The following is an 11,555-nucleotide window of genomic DNA, read 5'->3' on the forward strand; positions in this document are numbered from 1 at the left end:
GGCTGAAATGTTGGGTGTTCATTTAGGCTAGCCAATATAAGCAATGTTAAAGGAGACATTCTGGTTTGGTTTTCTCTCCAAAAAGGGGCCGTAACGCTAAGCCTGATGAAACCAGCCTAAATGGTGAGATTGGGATGTATGTAATTTAGTCTGGCCCCGATTGAATTGGTAGCCCTACATCCGAAGATTGTTGATTTTGAAGAACCAACCAGTTGTCTTTTCAAATTCGTGCCTGTGCCATATAGGCCGGCGCTCTGACCAATCAGGCTCTATCTTCCTCATTGTATTTACTTTCCCAACGTTTGTGAGCTTCAACATCGTCACTCCTCAAATAAAGCCCCGCCCGCTTTGATTCCAAAAACAAAATCTCTGCGTTATGTGATTGGTCTCGCCAGATTCTTGGCAAGCCGTGGCAGACCAAAACAACAATGCGAGGCCAAACCCACTCGCAAGCCAAAGCATTTTGGGCGTCCAGCGGGTGAGTGCTGGTTTACAAGGCCTAGCGTAATCGGCACAATTTGATGAGCAAAGTACCCGGATGGCCGTTCATGCATATGTTCCCATAAATGAATCCCATCTCTACTGTCAGGTAAAGCACGAACGTGTCACTATCCAGTTATGGACGACCATACAACAAGTACCTGGCCATCACACAAGCCAGGGAGGAGGATGAGGGTGAATACACCTTGGAACTGAATAATGATTGGGGGCCACACGCATCCGGGTCTGCAAAAGTTAAATTGATTGGTAATTTTTTAATAATAGATTTATATCATTATACTGCCCTACAAAGTGCAGTAAGTATGGCAACTGTGACACGGAAAAAAATGTTATTTTTAGTGTAGAAGTGTAGCTACTGCAAATTTGACATAGCATTAGCTCTGAAATGGGACACCATATAAAGGAGGTGTAATTGAAGGCCATTTTAAAATATACCTAAACTCAATTTGGACAAAATATGTATATCTACCTGACACTTTACCTTTGTAGGGCAGCATAGTCAAGTCACACGCGCAATGTGCAGTAAAAACTAACATACAAGACATTGACCGTACACAACACCACACACACGCACATGCACACGACACATACACCACACAAAGAAGTACAATCAGTGGTCATACTGTGAGTTAGTGTAGATGCTGTATGCATCGGTGCTGTGGTTAGCGTTTCCCTGATGGTAGTTTGGGGGAAAACAGGTGAGGGGGTATGTGTTGACACTACTGATGACACAGATTATTATTACATTATAGTACCATTAGATTAGGTATGAATTATTGCATTTTCTGTATGTATTCATTGCTTTCTGAATGCATAAAGTAAATGTTACACAAAGCTATGTATCTATAGGCACTTTTCCTGCTATACCGCAGGTATGGTCTTTTGAAACTAAGAAAATACAAAACCGGATTAAAGAAATTTAAGCATGGCTCAGGCTGTGGCTTAAATGGGTGACTGTTAGCGCCAGAGACTTCGATTCAGTTCGATTTTGGCCCAAGGTTAGTTTTCCCAAACCTCCCCTGTCTCTCCTTTCCCCATGACTTTTCTTTTTGTAATATATATATATTTAGGGCTTTTTGCCTTTATTTTGACAGGACAGTTAAGAGTGGGACAAAAAAATGAATGGGAGAGAGAGACAGGGGATGATCGGGAAATTATCTCAATCCGGAATCGAACCTGAGTCCCCAAAGCAGCAGCCACGGTTGGGCTCCCCATTACTTTTCGGTCTCCTCTCGAACAGTCCTTTGTGATAAAAGCAAAAAAGCCCCCAAAAATTATATAAAAAATGAGAGTTTCAAATAGTTTATTTGAATGTTTACACGAGTCATATTTAATTCAAGTGTACACATTTAATTGTTGTATATATTAGCACAATTCAAGATTTTGTAACTATACGTACATGTTTCTATGGTTTGTGTTTTTGAACTGTAAGTAAGCAAGCAAGTAAGCTTATGCATATTTTGGGAACACTAAAGTCACTCTCTCTCTCCGCGGCTCTCTCCTCTCTCTCTGTGTGTGTGGTGTGTGTGTGTGTGTGTGTGTGTGTGTGTGTGTGTGTGGGTGTGTGTGTGTGTGTGTGTGTGTGTGTGTGTGTGTGTGTGTGTGTGTGTGTGTGTGTGTTGCAGAGTATGATTCTGAATGGCGAAGCCTGGACTGGAAGTAAGTCAATATATCTATATCAGCTCCATATCAGCTGCGATATGCAGGCTTTCTGTACCCCTGAATTCCCCTGTGTAACGTCTAATATAGTAATATGTTATTCTGATAGTGGGTTCAAATAAAAGAATTCAAGTGTGTTTGTGTGTGTGTGTGTGCGTGCTTGCACTGAAGGCCAGACGAAACAAGAATGAAAATGGAGAACTTTACCCTGAGTAACCCTGATATCGGCCACCTTCGCTTCCTGTTGCACGGCCCTGTGGGATACGGCAAATCCAGCATCATCAACTCCTTCAACAGCGTGTTCCAACGTCGCGTCACAGAGAAGGCCCTAACGGCAGCGGCCACTGGCACAAGCCACACTAAAGTCGTAGGTGTCATTACGTTACACTTTGCTGATGCTTCTATGCAGAGCAACTTACGGTTGTACAGATGCAGGGTTTTTGATACAGTCCCTGGAAGAGTGTGGGGTTAGGTGCCTTGCTCAAGAACACTTCAGTCATGGATGGAGGTGTAGGGAGAGGTAAGGGTGGGATTTGAACCTGCAACCCTCTGATGTTATGACCACCTCCCTAGCCATTAGGCCAGCACTGTTCATCGTGTGAATGTGTGTAATGTACTCTATTTGCGTACGTGTGCGTGTGTGTGCAGGTGTGTGTGCACACGTGTGAAATCTAACGTAGCTAACGTATTTGCCTTTCAGTACCAAACATACCAAGTCAAGGATGTCCAGGGAAGAGAGCTGCCATTCGTCTTCAATGACAGTATGGGGCTGGAGGATGAGGAAGAGGGCGGTGCTCTGTCTGATGACATCATCACTGCCATACAAGGTCATGTCAAGGATGGCTATAAGGTGACGCAACCATGGGAACATACTTTGTTTACATGCAAAATTGTGTACAATGGCAACTACTAGCTTGGAGCTGTAAGTAGGCCACATATCAGCAGACTGAGAGAAAGGCTGGAAGAAAAATAGAAAGGTAAAACTCAATTCTTAAAATCAGGGGAAGGTGTAAAATTAATTTATTTCCCTTTGAAAGAGGGTATTTTTCTGTGTCTCAACACAAAGGGAAATTATATAGATTTTACAGTCACATATGTCACTTCAAGAGACACCATGCTGTACTTCTAGTTCAAAGATAGCAGTTATGGTACTGTTGTGGAAGTTGCCTTAAGGCGAAGAAACGAGCCGTACAACTTCTCACATTAAGACTCTGTGAGTCGCGTTTATTAAGTTATTGTAACTGACCAAAAACATGGCACCGCGCATGACAGAAAAGCCGGCAACATTAAACGTCATCGGAACTCTTAAAGGGACCGCGACTATAAAGTGAACAGAACAGTGGAGATGACGAACAGCATAACATATAACCGAATACACAAATGATTAAGTGAATTATGTCAGTTGACAAAGCACTACACTGTATTGGTTTAAACATGTATTACTCTATCATTATTGCTATCATTATTATTTTTAGCCTATTATTATTATTATTATTATTATTATTATGATTATCAATATTATTATCAATGATGAGCCATGGCCTAATGGTTAAGGAGATGGGATTTAGGTCAGAGGGTTGCAGTGTTGCACTGTAACCAATACCCTGTGCTTATCTATGGATAAAACAAAAGCCTCAGCTAAGTAATGTAATCATTCTTTTTTTTTCGATCATAGTTCAACAAGGGTCCTTTGCGTACGTGGGACAAGCACTACTACAACAAAAGCCCCAGTCTCAGCGATAAGGTGCACTGCCTGGTGAGTGTCCTCCGTGCGGACAAAATCTCCCTCCTGGACACAGATGGGGGCAACCTGACTAAAATGAGGAACGTCAGACATGCTGCAAGTGACCTAGGTGAGCTCTCTTTCTTTCTTTCTCACATACATAATTCTCCCCTGATTTTTACTAATCCTTGAAAAGGGCATCTGTGTGTTTGTGTGTTTGTGTGTGTGTGTGTGCGTTAGGGTGCATCAGTTGCCCCCTATGAAAAGATATCGCCTTGGCCCTATAGTAAAAATGTTCTACACCCAGTAAAAACACACTGTGTAAAATATTTTGAAATTTGGATGAAGTCTACCGGGGCCACCAGCCCCATGAAAAAAGAAAATAATGGTGATAGTCAAAATCTTGGAATAGAAATGGACATTTTGCTGCATAAAGCTACCCAATAAAAACATATTGTCTCGGCTGTGTGATAAAAATGTTCTATGCACAGTAACATCACTCTGTGTAAAATATGTTGAAATTTGGATGAAGTCTACCGGGGCCACCAGCCCCATGAAAATAGAAAAATAATGGTGATAGTCAAAATCTTGGATAGAAACAGGACTGGACTGGCCATCTGGCATGGCGGGCATTTCCCGGTGAGCTCTAAACCCTCATGGGCCCCCATTTTTTATTTTTTTTTACATTACTGAAAATAGGGGCCCATGAGGGTGCAGGGCCCACCAGTGAGTCAGTTCTCCAGCACTAATAATAATGAGGGGGCCCCCTTAATTCCAAAAGTGCCCGGGCCCTATTTATTGCTCAGTCCAGCCCTGAATAGAAATGGAGATTTTGCTGCATAAAGCTACCCAATAAAAACATATTGCCTCAGCTGTGTGATAAAAACATGTTCTATGCACAGTAAAATCACTCTGTGGAAAATATGTTGAAATTTAGATTAATTCTACTGGGTCCACCAGGCCCATGAAAATACAAAACAATGGTGATAGTGATGGGCAACCTGGATTCCAAAGTCCAGTGCCACATATTCCAAATACAGTATAGCCAATATAATGAACCAGCTGACCCACTGCCAGTATCAAGCAAGAGATTGCGAAGTTGTATGACTTTTGTGTGCTTCACCTGTGGGCCTACAGGATTGTACAGGTAGCTGTTAATACCTGGTGGAACATCTGTACTAAAGCTGTGAATGCTCCTTGGAATGACTTATGTTTTTTCAAGAAATCCCTGCAGTAGTTCAATAGAGTACATACAATGCAACTGTATGTGATGTTGGAAAGAGTGGCTTCCCAAAACCTGTACTTAAGTGCCTTCTAGGTATGTCATGGGTATCACCAGGTCCAGAGTCCATTGCCAAGGGCCTCTCAGGTAATTTATGGTACTCATCTGATGGAGTAAAGTGAAATACTACCACAGGCGATGGGATAAAGAAGTAATGGCACTCTTCAATACAGTTGTATTGACTGCCTTGTAGCCTAGGCATTCCAAGGCACATTCACAGCTTTAGTACAGATGTTCCTCCATGAGGCCCACAGGTGAAACACACAAATATAACAGTCATGCAGCTTTGCAATCTCTTGCTTGATACTAGCAGTGGTCCAAGGCAGCAAGGAATTGATATTGTGTTGCAAAAGAGCAAATTTGCCTAAATATAGCAGTTTGACCATCAGTCTGTCCTGAGACTGAAGTCTGTGTAAGTGGATCGACTGAATACACAACCTGCTTAGATATTCCTTCTGTTTGTGCTCCCAATACAGGTGATTTCACTAATTACCTCATCAACCTGGCTTAAGTGGTAATTAGGCTCAGCTGGTTCATTATATTGGCTGTGGCAAATGTGTCACGCGGTTTGTCCACCTCTGTTTTAAGACAATGGCAGACCTATATTCAAAAGCTACAATCCAGTGCCACAGATTTCAAATTACCTGGTTTTACCTGTCCAAATGCCCTAACTGGAAAGGTAACACTAGGTATGTCATTTGGAATATGTGGCACTGGACTTCAGCTTTGGAATCCAGGTTGCCCATCACCATCACCATTATTTTGTATTTTCATGGGCCTGGTGGACCCGGTAGAATTCATCTAAATTTCAACATATTTTACACAGAGTGATTTTACTGTGCATAGACCATTTTTATCACACAGCCAAGACAATATGTTTTTATTGGGTAGCTTTATGCAGCAAAATGTCCATTTCTATTCCAAGATTCTGACTATCACCATTATTTTCTATTTTCATGGGGCTGGTGGCCCCGGTAGACTTCATCCAAATTTCAAAATATTTTTCCACAGTGTGTTTTTACTGGGTGTAGAACATTTTTACTATAGGGCCAAGGCGATATCTTTTCATAGGGGGCAACTGATGCACCCTAGTGTGTGCGTGTGTGTGTTTGTGTGCGTGCGTGCGTGCGTGCATGCATGCGTTTGTGCGTGTGGGATTTACCTGTTTGTCTGTCAGGTATTCCCCAGGTCGTGATCATGACACATGTGGATGAATGTTGCCCTTTGGTGAAGGAAGATCTGAAGAACATCTACAAAAGCAAGAAGATCCATCAGGCTGTGAGTCTAGCTGTTTGTTTTGGACTTCTAGTAGACAGGCTTTGCTTGATTCAGGCCTCAATTAGCCTACATATGCAGATGTTTTTTTTTAATTACATGTAATTTGTTACCCATTTGTAGACTGCATGTGGAGAGAGAGAGAGAGAGAGAGAGAGAGAGAGAGAGAGAGAGAGAGAGAGAGAGAGAGAGAGAGAGAGAGAGAGAGAGAGAGAGAGAGAGAGAGAGAGGCATTCACATTTCTTTTGAACCAGACATGGTACTAAGACAAATGATTCCATGAATTCCAATACTTTCAACATGGGGAATTGATCGGAAGGGTCCATGGGTTCATAGAACCATATACAGTATACAATTTGTTAGGACAAAAATGACGAAAATGTATCAAGTATTCCACATATGTGGTGTGTAGGTTTTCAAAAATAATGAAAACATGACTAATTGCATGTATTTATGATTTCCATAGTTCAGGCGACTACTATCCATATTTAAATATCCTTTATATGGCAAAGTGGTCTCATTTGTCTGTGTACCATGTCTGGTTCAAAAGTTATGTGAATAGTCAAATATCAGAATTGAACAAATCACATTTTCCAAGATTACCTCTGGAAAACAGTCATGGGACAATGTGCTGCAATGATAAGATCTCTTATTGTCAACTAGACATATGAGGAAGTCTAAAAACATAGGTTTCCACAACAAGTATGAGGGGTGCACGTAGGGTGACCAGTTGTCCGGACTTCAGCGGGACAACCCCGCCCCCTAACTTTCTAACCTAGCGTCCTCGCGCCATACCCATTGCTTCAACTGGCCGCCTCCCCGCCTCCATGGAGAAGACAGTGAAGTCGGCATTCTAAACTGTAGGCAGAAATCAGGGAACAGCGCTGCCATCTTACCTCAGACTAACTCAGCTGCCAACAACAGTTTTACTTGTAAAACAAGATTTTTTTGGGAAGGATTTTCGCATTTCATTACCTCATTCATAAAGGAGTCATCAGTAGGCTACCACTCACTTAATGTGGTATCAGAGATGGCAGGTTACGATAGACAAATCCTTCCGTTGTTGTCTGTATTATTTCATAAATATTTTTTTTTATTTTGGGTAGTCATGCATGGCCTATAATAGCCAACAATTAATTTGATTTACTTTATTCAAAGTTGGTCAGGAGAACCTGATGACGCATTGGGCGAAACGCGTTGTTCGCTCCGAGAAATAAAGTAAAGAAAAGTAAGCAGTGTGCGGTGTCTCTTGAATTTTGTTCATTGGTCAGGAGTGTGTTTATCAGCGGTGTTTTAAAATGAGAGGCAAACCGCTTCTGTCAACCTTTTTTCATGCAGATGCTGGATAACCATAGCAACAACACAAGCTCAAAATACAGACAGAGCGCCCGTGCAGAACGCTTTCTTTGCCCTGTTTGTAAAGTTGAGAGCCCTCGTTGTAAAGGCATTTAGCGGACAAACTTAGTTGCACTATGCGTTGCCACCAGTGCAGAAAAAATAGGAAACAGACAGTAGACAATAATATAGATACCTTATTTAACTTTCATACAGTCAGCACGAGTTAAATCTGGAGTAACATGGCGGCCGTATCGGAAACGCAACCGACTGGCAAGTTCTAGTTTGCGTCAATGACGTTGCCTCGCATCTCGAGGCCATAAGCAAAAGACTAGAACAGGGATGGGCAACTGGAGGCCCGGGGGCCACATGCGGCCCGCCTCCTTACTAAGTGCGGCCCATAGATAAACCATACTTATAAATTATAATGAACAAACTTTTTTTAAACCACTACTGAGTCAATCTGTTAAAATTACACTGTTGGCTGACAGAGAACACTCCTATTGCTTCCAAACTTTTTCGGCGGCCACTGAGCAACCAACTGCACCTCGAATCTGCAAGCTGCAGTCAGATCCGCAGTCATCTGGCCCTCCACTGTTCACAATGAAAAAAATGTGGCCCTCCTCATCATGAAAGTTGCCCACCCCTGGACTAGAAGGAGAGGAAAGACAAGGAGAGGGACACACAGACGTCGTGAACAGGTCGTAAAAACAGACCTATGGCCACCCTAGGTGCACGTGACCTAGGCTCCGCATTCGTAGTGACGCAACAACTGCAGCTCAGCTACACACGCTCAGGAAAATTGCTTGTTCAGGTACAATCGGGTTCCTGGAGCGGGAACTCCACCCACTTTGTCGGGAACCAATCAACCTAGCATCTCCCAACGGTAGAGGCGTGTTCAAAGCAGTGACGTGGTTTAAGCGGAGACGTTCTATTGGGACTGAGAAGTTTGGTTTAAACTTTGGCTCAGCCTTTTCTGCCCTCGACCAGTAACAAACCAAGGGAGGTGGGTCAACCATGCCGTTTGAGAACGTTAGTTGTTATGCTCTTAGTCAGACCAAGTCTCGTAGAGATTTGAAAGTCATGATAATCAGGCTACACGTGACCCCCCTTTGCTGACTAGACTAATGTGTTTACAACAATATCCACATACTGTGTAAACAGAGTCTCAGTAAGCCTTTCATGAAGATCAGTCCGGTCTGAGTGGGATTTATCGGACAAATACTATATGTCTGTTACAAAGCGTCTGTCTTGCTCTTGCTCTTCACTATCTAGTGTGTCACGACTCTGATGAAGATGTGGTAATGTCGAAACGTTAGTTCGGCACTGCTCCAAATAAAAGCAGAATATAGTCTTCCACATCCAAGCTGCTGCGGTGACTCTCTTTCCTAAAATGTCTGACTGTCTGTCTACCTGTCAGATGCAGCAATGCAGTGTGAAGCTTGGCGTGCCCCTGAATTGCATCTTCCCAGTCAAGAACTACCACCAGGAGACTAAAGTGGACAACAAGACCGACTGTGTGATCCTGGAAGCCCTGGAGAAGATCACTCACCTCGCCAACGACTATGTGGAGGACAAAATAACCCGCGTGTCCCCCCTTAAAATAGCAGCTTTTGTTGTATGTATGGGGGTTGTTTTAATTTCTTTTCTTGGAGTACTTCCTTTCTTGCTCTTGATTGGCTTATGTATGTATGAATTGTTGTGTTCCTAGAGTGTCTTGTATGCTGAAAACTGCTGTCATTAAATCATGAAGTTAAACATGTATTGCTCTATGAATAACGGATATGTCACCATCTCTCATTGATCTTCATTGTTTTTCATTGTGTTGCTTTCCATGATTACAATGACCCTAAACATACACCTAAGGCCAAAGTAGATTTTTTTTAAGAGGTGAGAGTGATTCAGTGATAAGTATGACACTCGATCTACGTATTTGAAGTGTTTTGAAGTGATTTATCTGCTCATTTTCACATTATGTTCGATAGGCGACAAAACTTTTGTCTTGTGAAAATCTGCCCTGTCTGTGTTCATTAAAGGGTCAATCTTTCTTTGGTGCATGACATTCATTTTTGTATACTTATATTTTCATTCGGGAGGGTTGTAGCTTTCATATGAGTGACTTCTGAAGCCAAGTGATTAAATGAAAGTCAGGTTATTAGCTGTTATTCCAAACAGATGGATAGGCAACAACACTTTCGGAGAAAAGTATGTGAACTGAACTAACTCAAAAGCACAAAAACACACACACACACAAACACTCAAAACAAACACATACACTGTACACTACACTGCCTACTTCTACATACTATACTATATCATAGATGTATCCATCAACACTTGTTCCAGGTCATGTTAAGATTGTCTACCTTAACTGACAGAGTATGTTTTTCTGCATTGGTCTATCCCAACTCACAGAATGTCTTTTTGCACAATTACCTTTTTTACATTTATTATCTCTACTATTTTATTTTATTTTCCCCGCCCTGATGACTATTCCTGTGTTATTTGTGTCTTGAAATGTCCATGTGGGCTTTTGTGTATTTATGTAAGCTACTGGATACCTGTATTTCCTCCTAGGGATCAATAAAGTTACTCTACTCTACTCTACTCTACTCTACTCTACTCTACACTCCTCCTCTACCCAGCTCTTGTGTGTGTGTGTGTGTGTGTGTGTGTGTGTGTGTGTGTGTGTGTGTGTGTGTGTGTGTGTGTGTGTGAACTGAACTAACTCAAAAGCACAAAAACACACACACACACAAACACTCAAAACAAACACACACACACACACACACACACACACACACACACACACACACACACGTTGCTACTGCTTTATGCCTGTTACTTGAATGACCATAGCCTCCAAGCCAAGATGGTCATTTTAGTGTTTGAACGGTGTCTCTATCTCGAAAGGCCTAGGAGGAGAAGCAGTTTTATTTTTACTGACCCGCACAAGATAAGCAATACATAACTAGATTGCATTCTCGCAGAAAATGCTGGAAGCCGGCTTGCTTTTTAGGGCAGAGCTGAGCAGTTATATGTGCAATATCTATACGTAGATTAAAACCAAACAAAACAAAAATGGAGTCTCTACAATGTTCGGTTCAAGAGATACTAGCACTAGCATTAGCACTAGCATTTACGTTAACATTAACAATTCGCATTGGCATGACCTTATGACCCAAAACAAAAATGGAATCTCTAAGACCTTCGGTTCACGAGATATTGAAGAAAAACAGATTAGCATAAATTAGGGTTACACTGTATAAAATAGCTGTTAATTTAGGGCAATTATGCAACAGCATTCTACTGTTTTTTGAAAAAAACAGACAACTACTGTGAAAATATTACTTTGAGTCAAGTATTGAGCATAAACAGTAAGTACTGCACAATAGCAGCATTGGCCGTTGTGGAAGCAACCAAGATATTGTAGGCAGCACCATTGAAACCCATTCATCCTCCACTTGTCCGTGATCGCCATCAAGCTGCAATAGCCTACCACCTGAAGAACTTAAAGTGGTGGTTTGATTTGATTTTTAAATGTATTTTATCGACTCATATGATTTAAGTAGATATTTAGCCTGACATTTCAAATCTGGTCTTTGATTAAAGTGTTACTTCATATTTACACAGTTTTAGTTAATTTCTTGACAGGGGTGGCCGTGTTCTCCATTGACTTGCATTGCCTGAAAGTACCTACACTACCTACGGAAGTTGGGAAGCTCCAGCTGCCATTTCCCAGTGCTGTCGCAAATTGCTGTGTCCTCTCTAGTGTTATTT

General features: G+C 41.9%; 1 protein-coding gene across 1 annotated transcript; it reads left to right on the forward strand.

Annotated features, from left to right (window-relative positions):
• The first annotated feature begins 2,125 nt into the window (after positions 1-2,125).
• Positions 2,126-9,486, forward strand: LOC134442209 (interferon-induced protein 44-like). Its single transcript, XM_063192466.1, has 6 exons — positions 2,126-2,160; positions 2,332-2,527; positions 2,861-3,010; positions 3,836-4,013; positions 6,343-6,443; positions 9,196-9,486. Exons 2-6 carry the CDS (start codon positions 2,348-2,350, stop codon positions 9,484-9,486), a joined length of 900 nt encoding a protein of 299 aa, XP_063048536.1. The 5' UTR covers positions 2,126-2,160; positions 2,332-2,347.
• The last annotated feature ends 2,069 nt before the right edge of the window (positions 9,487-11,555 follow it).

This window comes from Engraulis encrasicolus, unplaced genomic scaffold (assembly GCF_034702125.1).
Source record: "Engraulis encrasicolus isolate BLACKSEA-1 unplaced genomic scaffold, IST_EnEncr_1.0 scaffold_125_np1212, whole genome shotgun sequence".
Lineage (NCBI taxonomy): Eukaryota > Metazoa > Chordata > Actinopteri > Clupeiformes > Engraulidae > Engraulis > Engraulis encrasicolus.